Below are 20260 nucleotides of genomic sequence, written 5' to 3' on the forward strand. Positions count from 1 at the left end.
TGGTGATATATGTATACGTATAGTTGATTCACTTTGTTATACAGCAGAAACTAACCATTGTAAAGCAATTATACTCCAATAAAAATGTTAAAAATAAATAAATAACACAAAAATGACAAGAGTTTCGATTAATATATAGGTTTCTATGTATTATCTCACAAATTAATTCTCTAATGGAATGTGTTGCTTGTATATAAAAAAGGAGCATGATACAAAACAAAGGAAGGGGACAATCATATATTGATTGCCTATTCTTTTCCAAGCATAGTATAAGGATCTATAATGCTATAGTTAATAAAAACCAGATTCTGTGTCTATAAATTTAAAATTTTCTCATAATTAACTGTATTCAAATTTTAATTCAAAACCATATTTGGTCCCAGATCATACCATGATATCAGAATTTTATACAGTATCTTCATAGTGTTTGTTTACTTAACAGAGCATTATATGTCATGGAGTATAAGTAAATAAATTCTAGAAAGAAAAAAGAGCACTATAGTTCATATATAGGTAATATTATAGAAAAAGCACATGAGAATACTATTATACTTTTACTATGGTAGTCGATAACTTTAGATACTGAATTAAACTTTTGTATCTTTTTTCTGATTATTTTCCAATTATGGAAAAAATTTGTCAACAACATCGAGGTACCAATAGTGGTGAGATGAATAATGCCAATATTGGTGGATGAGGAACTTCTAAGAACAAAATAAAATGCCTGTCAAATATATTAGTTCTATTTCAACATTGCTTGATAATATTTGAAAATGCAGATATTAAGGTATAATTAACATCATTGAACCACAAAAATGTGTATTGTGTTCAAGTTCAGATTACTATATGTTGTATTGTAAAAATATTTTGTAGTGTAAAGAGATTTCAATGGGTTTAAATCATACATTTCAAAAACAAATATTGAGTGGATACAAAAAAGCACATGTTTAATTTGGTAAAGAATATTATTCAAAGTTTAAGTCTTTTCTAGAAGATTTGTTTTCTCTGTGTTTGATCAGAATGCATTTAACTAAGTAAATATTTATAACTAAATACAAAATTAATATAAAATATTGATAAAATAGTTGCAAATATTATGGCTTGGCTCTAGGAGCTGTAATACATGCATTGAAATTAAGATTTTAGAATTTATAAAATCAATATTATTTTAAAGTAAATGTTATTTATTAATTTGATTTTGTTTTAGAGCTCTACAAAAAGTTTTTCCTAATAAAAGAAGCTTTATTCTCTCCCGGTCAACTTTTGCTGGATCTGGAAGCTATGCTGCTCATTGGTTAGGAGACAATACTGCTTCTTGGGAACAAATGGAATGGTCTATTACAGGAATGCTGGAGTTTGGTTTGTTTGGAATACCTTTGGTAAGTGGTGTTATACCATGTTATTTATAAACACTGTAATTACAATTAATTTTGTAGTATTATCATCAATGATTTTCAGTAAAATGATTAAAGGTATGTGACAGAAAATTTAAGTCTTTATTCCTAGGGAATTTATGAGGAAAATAAGATTGTGGATGATGTCTATAACACTCAAGCCATTAGAATAGAAAAACAGAATGAAGAAAATTCAATCAAATCAAACTAATTCATGAAACAAATGTCAGTATAAACAAAGTATAGAAAAGCTTATATAATAAATATAAAGCACCAGAGAAAATGGTAGAGAAAAATCCAAATTTGGGATTGTAATAAAAGTAAATATCGAAAGTCTAGATATATTTAAAATACTAGACTTTCAGTTTAGGTTAAAAAAATAAAGCTCTTTCCTCTATTTAAAAGATAAAAAATAATGACAGAAAATTTTCAAATTTTTAAAGCAGAGAAAACTTATATATGCAATTCTAAACATAAGAAATTTGGTAAGTCTCTATATCAAGCAAAAACAAGAACTATGTAATGTTCATATTCAACACTAAAGAGTGTCATTACATAACAAAATAAATGTAAAACATTTAGAAAATTATAGTTGTTCATTTATTCTTTCATATTCATTGAACCAAATGAAAACCAAAAGCAAACCAACAAAAAAAAGCTAACACACACACACACACACACATAGCATCTTGAATTTGGAAAGTAAAAAAACACATTACCAAATGATTCACCAAAATAAACTGAATGGAAATGAGAGGAAAACCTTAAAACTGAAAGCTAACAATTGTACTTCATATCAGAACTGTGGGATACCAGCTAAATTGGTATTTAGAAGAAAAATTTTGACCTTAAATGTTTAGATTATAAACAAAGAGTTGAATATTAATTAATGAAGGGCATGAATTAAGAAAATGGAAAAAGAAAAGCAGAATAAACCTAAAGATGTAGGTAATGAAAATAAGAGAAGAAATGGATGCAATGAAAGCAATGTCTCTAGAGAAAAGTTAGCAAAGTACAAAGGTGGCTCTGAAAGTTTGAATAAAATAGACCAATACATGGCAAGTTTTGTGCAAAAAAAGAAGAAAAAAAAAAGCAATGTTAAGATGTATTTCATTTTATACTATACAGTATAGCAACTAATTAATACACAATAACCAGGAGTAAATATTCAAACTAAGTGTAGGACTTTTTAAGAGAAATTTTAATAACTTAGTAAATTAAACATATACCGTTTTCATGGAAAAGAAGTCTCAGTATACTAGAAATATGCATTCTCCCCAAACTATTATCCAAATTCAGTGATATTCCAATTTAAACTATACAGGGAATTTGAAGAATATAAAAGATTATTCTAAACTTCATATGGAAGACAATACAATTTAAAGAAGTAGAAAAGAGCACAAGTATTTGCCTTACCAGATAAAATAATAACACAATGATACTTAACTGTGAATATTCAAATAGATTAATATTGCAAAATAGGACATGGGCCCATACATTAATGGAAATTTGTTTAATGGTAGCACTATCACTGTAGGTCAGTGAGGAAAGTATCAACCATTCATATGGACAATTGATTATCCACTTAAAAAACAAAGTAAAATGGCTTTCTGTCTCACCTCATACCCAATCGATGTGTGAAAATTAAACTTTAAACATCTTAGAAGAAAATATAAGTGGGTAACTTTATGACATTAGGTTAAGAGAAGAATGTCATAAACAGAACACAGAAGGCACAAATAATAAAGATACATTAATTTGGTTACAACAAAATGAAAACTTCTGTTCATCAAAAGTCTGTTTTAAAAAGTTAGAAATAAAGCATTTCTACTACTGGAAAATTATATTTTCAATTCGTATAACCAACAAATGATTAGTATTTAATTTGAAGAACCTACTATAAATCTGTAGAAGGTAAAAACAGTAGAAAAATTAGCAAAGGATATATACAAGCAATTCTATAGAGCGAGAAATCCATATGGATTCAATAAAAATATGAAAAAATTCTCAACTTTCCTAGTAATCAGAGAAATGCAAGTAAAAACTTTGGTAAGGTACATTTAATATATATAGGTGATAAAAATTAAAAGTCTGAAAATATCAGAAATTGGCAAGAAAATGGAGCAATGGCAGCTTTTATGTACTGTGTGCTTATAAATGGTAACAACCAGTTTTGATTAAACAATGTACACTTCCAATAAATCAGGAAAATAATCCTATATATATATATATATACATATATATATTACAGAATAAGACTACATTTTACATATTCACAAAGAAATCTATATAGACACTTCATAGAAGCATGTTTTATAGTGATGGGATCTCATACAATAGAGAACTACAGCCATATTAACATAATTGAATCTCACAAAAGTAACACTGAGAAAAAAGTGAAATACAGTGTAATGCATACAACATGCCATCTATACAAAGTTAATAAGCAATGCAAAACAATGTTATATATTGTTTATAGATACATATATACTATTTAGAAAAATAAAAAAATGCTTGTAAACAGTAAATATTGATAGTAAGTTAAGGATAATAGGGTTTTTTTTGTTTTGTTTTGTTTTTTTTACCCCCTCTGGAGGGTCCTTGAATGATGAGGAATGCAATTATATATGAGCATACATCTGGCAATTTTTTTTATACTATTTTACTCCTACAGTAATATATTATAAATAGGAAAAGTCAAATCATAGGTGATGAGTTTTCGATTAAGAAGCAACACATTGGGCTTCCCTGGTGGCGCAGTGGTTGACAGTCCGCCTGCCAATGCAGGGGACACAGGTTCATGCCCTTGTCCGGGAAGATCCCCCATGCCGTGGAGCAGCTGGGTCCGTGAGCCATGGCCGCTGAGCCTGCGCGTTCGGAGCCTGTGCTCTGCAACGGGAGAGGCCGCAACAGTGAGAGGCCCACGTACCACAAAAAAAAAAAAAAAAAAAATAGAAGCAACACATTTTAATAATACAATTTTAGCTTTATACATTCAATTAGTGGCAAGTAATGTGGCAAAAATGGAAAATAAACTTGGCCAAGGAAGAGTATATGAAGACAGTAAAACAAAAAGGTTGTTAGTGCAAATTAATCAGCTGAGGCATAAAATGTGATGCTCTGGGCAAATCTGAGAATCCTTACACTGTAAATAATAGATATATATGTTATTTAGGTTGGAGCAGATATCTGTGGATTTGTGGCTGAGACCACAGAAGAGCTTTGCAGAAGGTGGATGCAACTTGGGGCTTTTTATCCATTTTCCAGAAACCATAATGCTGATGGATATGAGGTAAATGCCTCTTGTTCTCCATGTTTCAAAATAAAACATAATTTTAAACTTAAATTTATATCTATAGAAGATCTGGTCTGAAAGTTTGTAGTATAATTCATAAAGAAGAGTTGGAAGTCCTCTTCTCAAGGTCTATAAATATTTTGTATATATAAATATGATCAAATAAGGAAATCATGAGACATAGTCATAGCATAAATATTTTATTTAAGCCTAAAGCATATACACATGTGTTAAATCACAATATTTTAAGTTAAGGACAAAGCTTTTTGAGTCTGGATTCTTACATTCTAACAATATAAGTTCAGGTAACTTTCATAAAAATATAATATACTATTAAGGATTTCCAGTTTTTCTTTCATTAAAGATACACAAGAAATTAAAGATACTTGCAAAGCAGTTTGAGGCCATAGTCTTTCTGTAATAGGTAAAACTGTAATGACAGGTGGGGAAAAAATAGAACTAATGCTTTTAAAACATGCATCTGAACTGAGCATTCAGTATGCAGTGAGCTCTCATAGGTATATTTCTCAAAGGGAATGAGGAAATTAGGTGAAAGCATTAAGTCAATTAAGTACATGTTGGTTAAAAATTATTCACTGTGCGCACACTGGGGCTTAATTCTCTTTGAGAAGAGGGACAACTACTCAGAGCTCAGCCTGGAAGGAAGTGTGATAGTACAGAAGTAAAAGATATAAATTGGGTATTTGTCACTTCCTAATCTGCCTAAGTGATGCTTCAAGAAATTTGCGTTCATGGGAGATCCTGATATGAATTACATTATAATTTGTGTTTATCTCTGTCCTCCAAAAAGCAGATGCCAAGAGACAATTAGACATGTTAGAGATTTATTGGTGAAGCACTTGTGGTAGATAAAGGAGAGGAAGCAGGAGAAAGTGGAGAGAGACTTCAGATCACAATTCAGGTGTGAACCAGGTGAAGATGAAGGCAAAGAAGGTTTGATAGGGAGAGTTATATACTTCAGCCCAGTTCTAAGGAAATTACAGTCCAGTAGGGAGTCCTCAAGGTAAAGTTGACCACTGGGAGACCCCTGTATCTCCCTGGAATGGGCCTGAATAGTAGTCCCACCTTGCTCATTGATTTCCTGGGAGCAGCCAAAGGGAAATGTGACTTTGTGGTAAATATGATGATGAATCTAGGGAAGCAGTAGCTGGTTCGCTCAGTTAATTTTGTTACCCATAGCAGGAAATCTAAGCAGGTTTGCTCACATCATTAAACCTTGGCTGAGAGAGTCAGCTAATCTAGCTTGAGCTCAGCAAGGAGGCTGTCCTTCAAGTTGCAAGCCTATAGGCTGGCCAGGCAGCTCTGTTCCCTGTATCCCTTGGCTAGCAGACCATTTGGGCTTATTGTTCTAATAGCAATGGCAAGGCACAAGGCAGCAAGTCCTCAGGCAAGCACATTTCCAGCCCTTACTTGAAGGTGTCACATGTAGTAAGACTCCATTGGCCAGAGTATGTCATATAGCTGAGCACAAAGCCAAGTGGTGGGGAAGTACAATCCACTGCTAGAGGTAGGTGCAAAGTCACATAGCAAAAGTTGAGGGTACAAGGAGGCATGAAAATTGGGACCAATAATTCAATCTACCACAAATAATAGAAGAGAAGAATGCTTTGTTAAAATAGTTTCCATCTTCTCTAAGTATGTATATTTAAAAGGGAAATGTCCACTTTAAAATAAAGTTTAATTAATATATATATATATCCAAATGAAAACATAAAAGTTAGAAATTCATATCCTTTGATAATGAAATAGGAGTAATCTCAACTTTTTACAAACAAGGTAAAATGTATACATTTTGGTTTTCAAAAATACATTTAATGCTTCTATTTTAATTTTCATTCATGTTTTAACTTTCTTATTTCAATTCCTCTATTTATGCCACAGCATCAGGATCCAGCATTTTTTGGACCGAATTCTCTTTTGGTTAATTCATCAAGACACTATTTGAATATTCGCTATACCTTGTTACCTTTCCTCTATACTCTATTTTATAAAGCCCATATGTTTGGAGAAACAGTAGCAAGGCCATTTCTTCATGAGTGAGTACTGTGTTCAAGAATTTCAGTGTCTTTCAAATTATATTCAGACATATGAAAAATTAATAGGGGTAAATCAAGATGTCAAGTAAATTCTACTGCTTTTTCTTACACTTATGTAAATAAGTTGATTAACTGTGGAATGATAGTAGTAAATATAATTAATTTGGTGAATTGGACAAGATTAATCTAGAAATGTGAGAACTGCATAGAACTTAAAAGGAAAAAGATATGTGGAATAATTTGAGAAATTATATCAATAAGCAATATTAAATATAGAATACTGAAAACATAATCATGTATATATTGTGAAAAATCAACTAATTATAGAAAGTGTATAGTATAGTTACAAAACAATGAATTGTGCTTGTCTTTGTACTTCTTGATCAAGGCAGGGACTTTCCTCAAGAAATGACTAAAGATCCTTTCAAATCCAAGTCAAAATGGGAGTTTATAAAGAAAAAAGTGTAAAAGGAGGAAAGTAGAATATGAAATATTTCTGGTACTTTATGGACCTATCTTACAGGAGAAAAATGAATTAAACAGAATAGTTGTTTATTACAGATAAAAAGGAGCCTTATCATATGTGATGGATTTTTTTGAGTCCCAAATGAATGAATTTCCTCTCTCCCTCTCTCCCTCTTTTCTCCCCTCTCTCCCTTCCTTTCTACCTTCTTTTTTTGAGTATCAGATGAACCATAAGGATGTAATAACTATAGATTCAAAATGACATATCAAATAAGTAAAATTAAAGACAATAATTATTCCCAGGGAGAAACTTAAAACATAAACCAAATAAAGAATTTGGATAAACTTATTTTTTATCTTTGTATTGTAAATATTGTCATTGTTCTTAGGTTTTATGAGGATACTAATAGCTGGATTGAGGACACTCAATTCTTATGGGGCCCCTCATTACTTATTACCCCTGTCTTGAAACAGGTAGGATACAATTTTAATAAATTTATATTTTAATGGAAACTTTGTGTAATCAAATCCACACTAAATTACAAAACATCTGGGTAATAAATGTTACTCAATAGACTGCTTCAACCTGATAAGTGTTAAATTGAATTCTAAAATGCAGAAGAAATTGTGACAAATTATAAATATATTAAGTAGATTTTTTTTTTCCCTTATGCTGTTCAAATATATAATATGTACTGGGGAGAAAAATGTTGTATAAAATTAGTATTCTTCTGAAAAGGAAAGCTTTATTTATGACATCAAATCAAATCTTATAGTAATAACAAGGAATTCTCATTCAAGTAGACATAGACATTGAAATTTTGCTATATTGTAAATAAAGGTGAACTTGAAAACCAGTGGATCATATGAAAATGCTGAAAAATAGTTGAATGAGTTATATGTTTTTTATCTGTTATTTAAAAGTGGAAATATACGGAAATGAATGTGTTCATACTCACAATTGCCATGTAGATTACAGCAATACAAATACAAATGCATGTATCCATTATTTTAGTTGCCACTTAAATTCATTTCATCTTTGCTTTAGGAATATTTTACATTATAATATCTAAAGCTAGTAAAATAGCCTTTTGATTACTATATATAGAAAATATTGGAGTATAACAATACAAAGGAAGTTTCTTTTCTCTTCACTATGAAAATCCAACTTAACATTTGATGTGATTCTCTTCCATTACATATTGAAGTAATATATATATATCTATATATAAATTATCTTATTTATTTTAGGGAGCAGATACAGTGAGTGCATACATCCCTAATGCTACTTGGTATGATTTTGAAACTGTAAGTAACCTTAATATAATAATAGATCACAAGTACATATTGTTCAACATCTGTACATGGAAACAACTCCAAACACACAGCATATCTTTTCTTCAGTAGTTCTGTTATTATTACAAAAAATAATAATTCCAAATTTTAATAATGTGGAAGTCTGTGCGGGTGTACATTTTGTTGCATGTGAGAAAGTATATGTTTTGTTGCACGTGATTAATACGAAGTTATATTCTTTAGTGTAGAGTTATCCATTTTAAATTGTGGAAATAAAAGGTCAAGAGTAATTTTAAGGAGTAGTAACTTATTTTAATAATTTCCCTATTTTACATATTCATCTTATGGCCAGAAGAACTGTGTATTAAGCTAATCTTAAACATTTGTTTTTATAATGTATATTGTAATGTTTGGGAAAGATTTTCATCTCAATCTTGAATAGGCAGCGTAGCAGGATTCATACACACGACCTATTTTTTTTAATTGACCAGGACCTTCTGAGAATATTTATTTTAAAGGAAAGTATTTTGTAATGCACTTATATTTGCTAAGCAGACCCTTTATTTTTATTTTTTTATTTTTTTGTGGTACGCGGGCCTCTCACCGTTGTGGACTCTCCCGTTGCGGAGCACAGGCTCCGGATGCGCAGGCTCAGCGGCCATGGCTCACGGGCCCAGCCGCTCCGCGGCATGTGGGATCTTCCCGGACCAGGGCACTAACCTGTGTCCCCCGCATCGGCAGGCGGACTCTCAACCACTGCACCACCAGGGAAGCCCAAACCCTTTATTTTTATAAGAAATGATTTTTAAAAAATTCTTTCTAGAGGCATGGTTAACTTTAAACCAAAACAAAGAATAAAAAATAGTGCTAATTAAGAATATTGTTAATTATTGTAGAAGAGAAATGGATTTCTCTATGTTGATTTTTTTTGTGAAACCAAACTTTTTACCCAGCTTTCATCAGTAAACTGAAAAAGAGTTTTCTTTAAAAGTTAGAAAATGACATGTTAATATTCACTAAGATGACATGAATTTCTCATAGTAAGAATTATTTCTATGTGTAATTCTTGTAAAATGGGGTTTAAATTCTTTACAATAATGAAAAAAATATTTTTATCTTCCAAATATTAGGGTGCAAAAAGACCATGGAAAGGACAACGTGTTGATATGTATCTTCCAGCAGACAAAATAGGATTACATCTTAGAGGAGGTTACATTATCCCCATTCAACAACCAGCTGTAACTACAACAGCAAGGTAAAATGAAAAGGCATTAACTGAAATCTGAAATATAATTCAAGTTTTAATGTTTCACATTTTTACTAAGAGTCAAATATTGATATTTAGCTTTTTCACCAGAAGATATTTGATATACGTAAGGACTTCTTACATATAACCATCATGGTTATAAAAAGAAGAATCAAATTATGTATATTACTACAAACTTCTTGATTTAAAAAATAAGCATAGATTAGAAATTTATTTCCTATGCCAAAATGTACTGACATTCTCTAAAGAATATGTATAAAGTTAATTGCTGATTCTTAATAAAAAATGAAGTATTAAGTAAGTTATATAATTGATTAAAGTGTCAGTTGTTACATATTTATATTTTCAATACATAAATGTCACAATGTTTTTCTTTCAGCTAAAACGTTTTAAGTTAATAAATGAGGTAGATATTTTTGTTAAGTAAAGAACAAGATAGAAACTAAGTTGTTCAGTAAGAATAAATTTGAGAACTATTTAGAAAAAAAGCAGAAACTTGAAAATTCTAGTGCTTTATCTTGCAACATTCATTCTGGGTACATGGACAGAATGTGTCATATTGAATCTATGCATTTCCCTGTATTCTACAACACCCCAATAGATATCTATTCCTTACTCTGCTGTATTTTCTTCATAACATTAAGAATATCTGGAATTATATTTTTACTTTTTCTTGTATGTAGTGTGTCTACTCCCCCAGACTATAAACTCCATGAAGGCAGAGACTTGACTTTTCACTGCTTTAGTCCCCAAACCAATAATAGTGTCAGCCTATTATGGAATAGGCTCCTGATTTTCTCTAAATATTTGTTGAAGGAACAAATTAATAAGTGAATGGATGTGTGTTAGTAACTTAATTATTTTTGTTTTCTAGAATTGATCACTTTCATATTGTAACTGTTTCATGACGATGTTCTCAAAATAATTGGTTATACTCTAGAGCTGTATAGCCTCATTTTAAAAGCCTATAGCAATATATAACTAAAAAATATTCATCATGTTTCATTTCACATGATAGAATTAGCTTCATTTGTAAGACTATTAGAGATTCCACTTAGCATTTAAAATTTTATTTTATAGTGCTTTTCATTGTTTTGTAACCTTGGTACACTGCAATTTAGGGTTAATGTGTATGTGGCAAATACATGTTGAATTGAGCAATTATAAGATATATTTAATTTTGTTGTTTGAATTGAAATATTTTTATACCGTTTCAATTTTGATGGTGTCTTGGCCCCCAAGAAATTCCATATTGTATATTTTTTAATTAATTTAATTAAGTAATTTACTTTTGGCTGCATTTGGTCTTCAGTTGCTGTGCGTGGGCTTTCTCTAGCTGCAGCGAGCGTGGGTGGGGGCTACTCTTCATTGTGGTGCATGGGCTTCTCATTGCAGTGGCTTCTCTTGTTTTGGAGCACAGGCTCTATGCACACATGCTTCAGTAGTTGTGGCATGTGGGCTCAGTAGTTGTGGCTCACAGGCTCTAGAGAGCAGACTCAGTATTTGTGGTGCACGGGCTTTGTTTTCTCCCGGAATGTGGGATCTTCCCAGACCAGGGCTCGAAACTGTGTCCTCTGCATTGGCAAGCAGATTCTTAACCACTGTGCCACCAGGGAAGCTCTTCGTATTGTATTTATTCCTTTCATTTATTTTCTAAGCATATGAATTATTTTTCTCATTGATAAATTACTAATAAGTATAGACATGAATTTTATTAATATCAGTGTTCTCATGTGAATGCAGAACTCCTACAAGTCCCTTATGTTGAAATGGATTTATTTATAAGATATTTCACTATACATTTATTTTTAATCATATATGCACCCAAACTTACTTAACAGCCGAAATAACCCTCTAGGACTTATAGTTGCTTTAGATGAAGATAACAAAGCAAAAGGAGACTTTTTCTGGGATGATGGAGAAACTAAAGGTAAGTTTCAAAGTGATATGCTTTTAAATGTTCATTTTAATGATGGGAAGTTTTGCCTTTATTATAAAATTAAACAAAAATATCACAAGTTTTAATTTTTAATTGCTGTTTTATATCTATCTTAAGATTTTAGGTTACTTTATGAAATTTAACATTGGTATTTAAATTATATATATTTAATTACAATATTTGTTTTTATCTTTTGGTTTATCATAAAAAGTCTTTGACAAATATAAATATCTTATTAGATTACTGTATAAAAATTAAAATAGTTAATAAATTCACAGATGTATAACTTGCATCCTATTTTCAACTATCTTATATGATTATAGTGGTTAAAACTAAAGTTTTATTACTGTAAAAGAAAAACAATATTAAGGTTTTAGTTAATTAATGTAGCTGGGGAGGGATAAATTGGGAGTTTGGGGTTAACAAATACACAATACTGTATATATAAATAAATAAACAACAAGGACCTAATATATAGCACAGGGAACTATATTCAATATCTTTTAATGAACTATAATGGACAAGAATCTGAAAAAGTATATATGTATTTTTTTTAGGTATGTGTTTTATATATGTACGTATAAAAAATTATAGCTTACCTTCTATTATAGCTCACTACTTTTCAGATATAGTAAAGAATGCCCTATATGCCTTTGTCTATAGTATATGAAACATCCAAATATCTCTAAATTAACTCCAAGAAATAGCCTATGTATTGGTGTGCTCTCTTACAATTTTGAAAATATGGAATCTATGAAAAAAATTCTGTTCTTTTTTAAGTCTTATTTCCTATGAATATGTAGATTACCACAATATATCTGCTCCACCAGATATATTGTCTTCCCCTTGTCAGTTGATGGTAATTTCATCTCTGCAAGATGCCAAAAACTTTAGAGTTCACTCTTATCTGTCACAACCTAGGAATTTCTCTTGGTTCCACCTTGATCTTGGTTCTCTCATAAACTCCACCATTATCATCACTACTTTTCATTTTAATTACTGCAATAGCTCCCTAACTGGTCTCTAGGTCAATAGCTCTTGTCAATCCCCCCTTTTTTACATTCTATTTACCAACCAGCACGTAGAGTGATCCCTTTAAAAGATGATTCAAATCATTACACTTCTGCTCAAAACCCTCTATCAATTCTCCATTTTACTCAATTAAGAGCCACAGTCTTTACCAAGACCTAGAGCATTCACTATGTCCTTCACATTTTACACACACACGCACACACACGCATGCACACACACTGTGCCCTACCATTCTCCATTTCTCATTCTACGCCAGCACACCAGCCTTCTCCCTCTTTCTCAAATACCTTAGAGTCAAACACACTAGGGTGAGCTCTGCCCTGAGAATAGATTCAAAGCATTTACTACATAGAAATTCTGTAGGAGAGGATTGCAGCAGAAGTAAATTGTTTCGTAATCATCAGGTAAAGAATGTTGTTGAGATAATACCTCTATTGGTAGCATGTGGAACCTGATTTTAAGGTTATTCTCATTTCTCAGATTATATAAATATTTCCAAATTCATTCCTTTTTTCTACTTGCAAAAAATTATATTGATAATTTACTTCATATAAAATGGTTAAAAATATGGAGTTATGATTTAATCAGACATTTAATATGATATCTATATACTGAAGTGTGTTAAAAAGTTAAAATCAAAATTTTCTGAATAATCAATCAAACACAAGACAATAAAATGACCTTCAGTTTGGGTTCTGACTCTATTTTTATTTCCTAGGATTAAAATTTTAAGTAAATTAATGTTATTCAAAGTATTGTATATAAATCCTAGTATTCCCTTTATATTTTCCACTCTTTCTTCCTAATTATTTTAGTTATAATCTTTAGTTCCCTGTTAAAGAAACATGTTGATAAAAAGTTATGTTACATTGTTACATATATCATGCAGAAAATAATTGCTTTCTTCAATTTTTCTCATTAAAGTTTATTTGAAACTTTAATGTCTCCACATTCACTCATTCTTCAAATAATGAAAAAACACACTGAAAGATGTGAACCAAAATTGTGGTGTGCCATGGCTTCCCAAAATAAACTGAATGTTCCATAGTTTACTAAAAAGAGATAAAATATCATTCAAAAATAGTTATAATTATATATATTTTACTACAAGTTTTGTGCTCTCTGAATTTCCAGAACTATTTTAGCAGTCCTTGAAAAATCAAACTGGGCAAAGATGCATTCACTACCTTTACTTCCTGGGAAAATAAACTACCAAAATAGTTTCATTTAAAGATAATTAAGAACCTTAATTTAAAAGAATAATCTGTTTAATTTGCTTCATTAATAAATAATATCTATTTTAAAAAATCCCCTGTGTTGTCTAACTGTAAAAATAAAACAGAATTTAACATTACACTTTGATCTGATAACTTTTTTTTTTCACCATTTCAGATACCATCCAAAATGGCAACTACATTTTATATACATTTTCAGTTTCTAATGTAAGCATTCTCCTTGAACACATAGCTAAATATAATACCTTGTTAATGTCTAGATTGTGCCTTTTGGAATGATGTTACATTTCTCTCCAGAAATCAGTGGAAAGAAAAAAAATAAATTGTTCAATTTAAATTATTAAATTATGTATGAATTACCTTAAATTTTTATATTTCAATGTAATAGATGAGTTTCTGTTGATGAAATTGATGCACAGAAATCTTCAGACTTCTTGTAGCACTATGTCTGGTTTAAGCAATACGTCCTGGGAAAATAATCTCAACATATTTGAAAATTTTTTAATATACCAATCACAGCAGTGACTGTCATGGATTTGGGGTGAAAATGAAAAAGCTATGCACAAGATTAAATTTTGAATAATTAGTAGCAATGCTTTTTGTAGAAGTTAGATTTCTTCATATATTCTTTTTTGCCAAAGATAATTTATTCTTCACCAATGAAGAGAATGAGAAGGAATATACATGATTTGCATCATGCATAATTTATATGTGAAAATAATTTTAGAGCATGTATAAAAGACAATTTTAAAGAGTTACTAATAAGTGTATTTATATAGGGTACTTTGATGTGAAGAGCTGTTGGGAATGGAGGGATAGATGATTGGTTCTTTTCTTATTATACTATATTATTAAATACCAAATAATGCTATAATTTAATACTAAATAATACTAATTTATTAGTATTATCAGCATAAATAAATTCTAAATTATGTGAGATGTAGAACATTTTCTTAGAATTTTGGCTAATTCCTAAGCTTTCTTGTCTAGAGTTTTTCACTTAGCAATTTTCATTAAAGTATGTATTGGTTAATTATTTTTATTTAGTAAAAACTATAGTTTATACATTTTTAGAACTGTAAGATTTAATCAGTATAAATACACTTGTTATTTCTAATTTGTATCCAATGACCTTCTACTTGATATATAATATTATATACATTTTTCAGAACAAATTAGATGTTATATGCACACATTCGTCATACCAGGAAGGAACCACTTTAGCATTTGAGACTATAAAAATCCTTGGGTTGATAGACACTGTTACAGAAGTTTCAGTGATGGAAGATAATCAACCAATGAGAGCTCACTACAATTTCACTTATGATACTTCCAACCAGGTAAATACAATCTTAAAATATTTTAGTTATCACACACTCTCATATTTAACATTATATAACCATTCAGGCTCTTGGTTTTGTGATTTTTTTTTTCTTCGTTACATATCTTTCTTTTCTTTTCCTTTTGCTGGCAATATTCCATTTTAGGTTATCTCAATTTATGTTGAGATATCAACCTTAAGGTGAACTGATACTACTTCTCCCTCTCTATTTAATTTTATCTTGTGTATCACTTATGTATGCCTTTCTAATATTTTTTTTGATACCATTCTCCTACCCTGAACTCTTACCTACTGCATACGATAAAGAATCTAAAAGTTTTTACCTTCTCATTTAAGACTTCTTAAGGTAATGATTGAATCCATTTCTTCAATTCTCTCTACTTCTCCTTTCATGAACTCCCTTTGTCCTCAATATATCTTGTACTTCTCTTTCAAATTTTTGTTTACAGTCTCCCCTTCAAGTAGTCCCTTTCTTATCCTCGTTCTTGCCTTGTTTAACAAGTGTACTAGAGAGGGAAAAGGAGTAATAGAATTGGGCTCAAATTGCAGCCCTGCCGTCTGTGCATTTAAACACAATAAATTAATCTCTCATTATCTCAGCTTCCTCATATGTAAAATGTCATATTTAATCATAATGTTGCTTCAGGTAAAAAATTAATTATTTAAAATGTTAGACAAAAATAATTTAAAACATGGAAGTGATATTTATTGGCATTTACTTTTCTACCATTCCTATATTCCTAAATATTAGTAATGTTAGCATAAATTCTAAATTGAGATGTAGGACATTTTCTTAGAGTATTTTTGTCTAGCTTCTAAATCCTCTGGCCCAGTTTTTCACTTAGGAATTTCCATAAAAATATGTATTGGTTAATTATTTTTATTAGTAAGTATACTATAATGTATATATTCCTAGGACTATAAGAACTAATCAATAAATAATACAGACTTATTGAGAACTTTATGACTCTAACAAAGATTATCAAGTGGGCATAATACAAAATTGTTTTATTATATGTTTTTACAATCCCAGTTTATATCTGTTTCTATTTTTATGCTAATGTAAAGATTTACAAAGACACTTATAGATACATCTTTCTAATTCTCCTGTTCTTGGACACTATCCTTTCACTTTTTTTTCTTTTTGCATAATACCATGTTATCTCCTCTCTAACTTGTCCCTCAAATATTATAAGCAGTGGATAAAATTAGGAAAATAAATAAATAATATTCCCCTCCTCTGACTCTGGGAGCCTCCAAATCAATCAAAGTGGTCAACATTTTCTTCCCTTTTTCTTCATTGAGGGGACTACTATTTATTTCATACCTGGTATGCCCCAAGCATAATGCCAGGTGTTTTAAATTTCACAGATCATTTATTCATTATCCCCATTTTACAGGAGGAGGAAATTGAAGATAAAACAGAGTAGATAATTTCCCCAGATTCATGAGCATTAAGTATCAGAACTGAGAATTGAACACATCTGGATTTAAAGATAATGTTTTTTATCAGTATTCTATAATTTCTCATAGTTTTGAGAACTGTCTTGAGATTCTAGCTATTTCAGTGGCATGCCATGTTTTTTCTTTTCTATTCTTTCTTTTAGTATTATATTAAAATTATTAATGATTTGATTTGAAGAATTGCTGTGGGGTTGCTGCATTTTAAAAATGTTAAGTATTTTTAAATTGTCCAGTGGTCAGAAATATTTTAATGTTTTCTTTCTCTTCAAAGAATCTACTAATTTACAATCTCATGTTTAACCTTGGAAGAAACTTTACTGTTCAATGGGATCAAACTTTCTTGGAAGCTGAAAAGTTTACTTGTTATCCAGATGCAGACATTGCAACTAAACAACGCTGTGAAGAACGTGGCTGCTTATGGGAAACGGTAATAAGAATTTTAATTATTCAAGATAAGGCTTTCACATAAATGTTTCAAAGTAAACCGTATATATTATAATTTTAATTCTACAGCATATAAACTAAATTCAGCTAGAGAAGCATTTGGAATTTGAAATTAGGACTTCTAATAGATAATTTATCTTTATCTTAATTCTCCAAAGACATAATTTAGTAAAAGCCAGACTAAATGGATGTGTAAGTTGCTTTCCAGGCATTTTGGATAGTATTACTTTATTTAATAAACTAGAACTCTATTTGTTGCACTTTGTTAGCTGTTAGTTGTGGCTGACTAGCTTAATTGGGCAAGGTATTATGCCAGTAGGGAGTAGTGTTTCAAAAGCATTGTCTCAAGTTATTAAAATTTCTGAAATTGATTGATGGGCTGTATCTGTTCCACTAAGAGGTGACAATTTCTGCCAGTAATTTTGGTCAAACTTTCAAGAACAGGGCTTCCCTGGTGGTGCAGTGGTTAGGAATCCGCCTGCCAATGCAGGGCACACGGGTTCAAGCTCTGGCCCGGGAAGATCCCACGTGCCGTGGAGTAGCTAGGCCCGTGTGCCACAACTGCTGATCCTGCGCTCTAGAGTCTGTGAGCCACAACTACTGAGCCTGCATGCCACAACCACTGGGGCCTGCACACCTAGATCCTGTGCTCTCAACAAGAGAGGCCACCACAATTAGAAGCCTGTGCACCACAAGGAAGAGTAGCCCCCGCTCACCGCAACTAGAGAAAGCCCACACACAGCAACAAAGATCCAATGCAGCCAAAAATAAATAAATAAAATAAATTAATTAAAAGAAAAACATTTTCAACAACAATGATGGTCATTGATAGTAGACGTTTTTACAGAAAGGGATATGGGAAAAGTCCCCTCTTGCTACACTCATTTTATTTTTTAAATTCTGAACTTTTGGTTACATCATTGGGTTTTGTCAGCAAAAAAAGAAATTATTTCATATAATCAATAAATTAAATGCATGTGTTATAACACTGAGAAGATTCTAGACACATCTGCCAGCAACTTCCCAGAAATGTCTGCACTTATATGAGGGAATATATAGAATCTCTGCCACCAGAGAAATGGCCCTCATTCCTCTCCATTGCTTGATGAAGTAGCATAATCTTTACCATTAGGAAAGTTTATGGAAGAATTGAAGAAAAGAAGTGAGGAGGAGAAATGATAATGAAATCAATAAAAGCCAAATAGTGAAGTATCTTTCCAATATGCCTCCAAAATCTTCTTTTTAAATTCCAACTCTTCATTCAAATCCATACCCATTCTCCATTGCATTCAGTGCATGGTCACTTACTCTCATTATCAACTGAAACTAACACAACCTTGTTAATCAACTATACTCCAATATAAAAGTTAAAAAAATGAATATAAATGATGGGTACTAAAGCTCCAATAACTTCTAATAAGAAAATGTGAAAACTTTATTTTTCCCATTACTATTACTATTCAACATCTTATAGATTTTTAAGTCAAACAAGTGAAGCTTTAACATTAGAAGTCCATTAAATATGATGATTTAGAAAATTTATGTTTCTTTAGACCATCCTGTTTATTCATTGATCCATTTAACAAATTCTTGAGAACTACTATGTTCTAGGCACTGTTCTAGATGAAGAAAATAAACAAAACCCTCTTCCCTGATAGAGTTTATATTCTAGTGTGGGAAAACAAATAGATAACTTAAAAAATTATGTTTTATGTTAGATAAGTATTATGGAGAACAATAAAGCAGAAAAGAAGAAGGGGGGGCGGAGAATGACAGTGGTGTTACTTTAATGATTGTACACAGAAGGTTTCTTTGAGAAGGTGGCATTTGTTAAAAGAGTTGAAAGAAAGAAAGGAAGGAATAATATTCCATAAAGAAAATACATCAACCTGAAGTACATCTGAAGTAAGAATGTACCTGGTATAGTCCACAAACAGCAAGGAGGCCATCGTGTCTGAAACAGAATGAGTGAATGGAAGAACAGCAGAAGATGAAATTATAGACATATGGGAACAAATAATGTAGATCAATTACTTAGACCATTTTTAGGATTAAGATTTTTACTCCGAGATAGAATACTTCTGGAGAGTTTTGAAAGATGAATGAGAAAATTAAATTTCCATCTTAATAGGACCATAATGGCTTCTGTGTTGAGAACAGACTGTTAGAAGAATAAGGCAGGGAGACCAGGAAAGAGGCTGTTACAGTAATCAAAATAAAATATTGGTAGATTGAGCCACAGTGGTAATGGTAGAATTAGTAATAAGTGTTTGACTTTTCTGCATATTTTTAAGATAAAGCCAAAATGTGTTGTTCCTTGATTGGATATAGAATATGAGAGAAGAGTAAAAATGACTTCAAGTTTTTGGTTTAAACAGCTGGAAAAAAGAAAGTTGATAGTAACAAAGATTGACAAAACTGTGCGGAAACGAACATGGAGGGAAAGAGTTAAGATTTAGACAAATTAAGGTTGAGGTACTCAGTACAAATCCAAGTGCAGTTTTCCAACTGTGAGATGTAAACTAATGAAACTGAAAATTTTATATCATTGGTAAGATCTAAAATTTAGAGTCAGCATATATACAGTGTTTAAAATCATGTGATGAGAGGACATCATCAAAGGAATGAGCTTGAATAGAAAAGGGAAAAGGTCAAAAACTAAACCCTGAATCATCCAACATTTAGACTCAGGGAAGTGATAAGGAACCAGAAAAGAGACTGAGAACAAATTGTAAAAGAAGTAGGTTGAAAACAAAGAAAATGTTGCTTCCTGTCAGCCAAGTGAACAAGGCATTTCAAGACAGAGAAAATTATCAACTGTGCAAATTATACTTATAAATCAGTAAAATAAGAACTAGAAACTGAAGTATGGATTTGGCAGCATGGAAGTCCTTGGTAACTATTACAAGAGAAATACTGATGGAGTGCTGGGAGTTAAAGCCTGGTCAGAGTGAGAATGAGATTCCAGTAAGAATGAAGAGACAAATTAGAGATAGTGAATATGGCGAACCTTTTATATTTTGCTCTAAG

The 20260-nt window shown here is 31.0% G+C and overlaps 1 protein-coding gene across 2 annotated transcripts in view; it reads left to right on the plus strand.

Moving 5' to 3' along the window:
- The window catches only part of SI (sucrase-isomaltase), a 102153-nt gene that overhangs the window by 39554 nt on the left and 42339 nt on the right, over positions 1-20260 (plus strand). For both annotated transcript variants that reach the window (XM_060011187.1, XM_060011188.1), the window contains exons 16-25: positions 1208-1379; positions 4570-4686; positions 6592-6746; positions 7601-7685; positions 8463-8519; positions 9638-9762; positions 11616-11704; positions 14138-14187; positions 15150-15320; positions 17058-17213. In XM_060011187.1, coding sequence (XP_059867170.1) covers positions 1208-1379; positions 4570-4686; positions 6592-6746; positions 7601-7685; positions 8463-8519; positions 9638-9762; positions 11616-11704; positions 14138-14187; positions 15150-15320; positions 17058-17213 — 1177 coding nt within the window. The remainder of the gene's footprint in view (positions 1-1207; positions 1380-4569; positions 4687-6591; positions 6747-7600; positions 7686-8462; positions 8520-9637; positions 9763-11615; positions 11705-14137; positions 14188-15149; positions 15321-17057; positions 17214-20260) is intronic.

This window comes from Delphinus delphis, chromosome 4 (assembly GCF_949987515.2).
Source record: "Delphinus delphis chromosome 4, mDelDel1.2, whole genome shotgun sequence".
Taxonomy (NCBI): domain Eukaryota; kingdom Metazoa; phylum Chordata; class Mammalia; order Artiodactyla; family Delphinidae; genus Delphinus; species Delphinus delphis.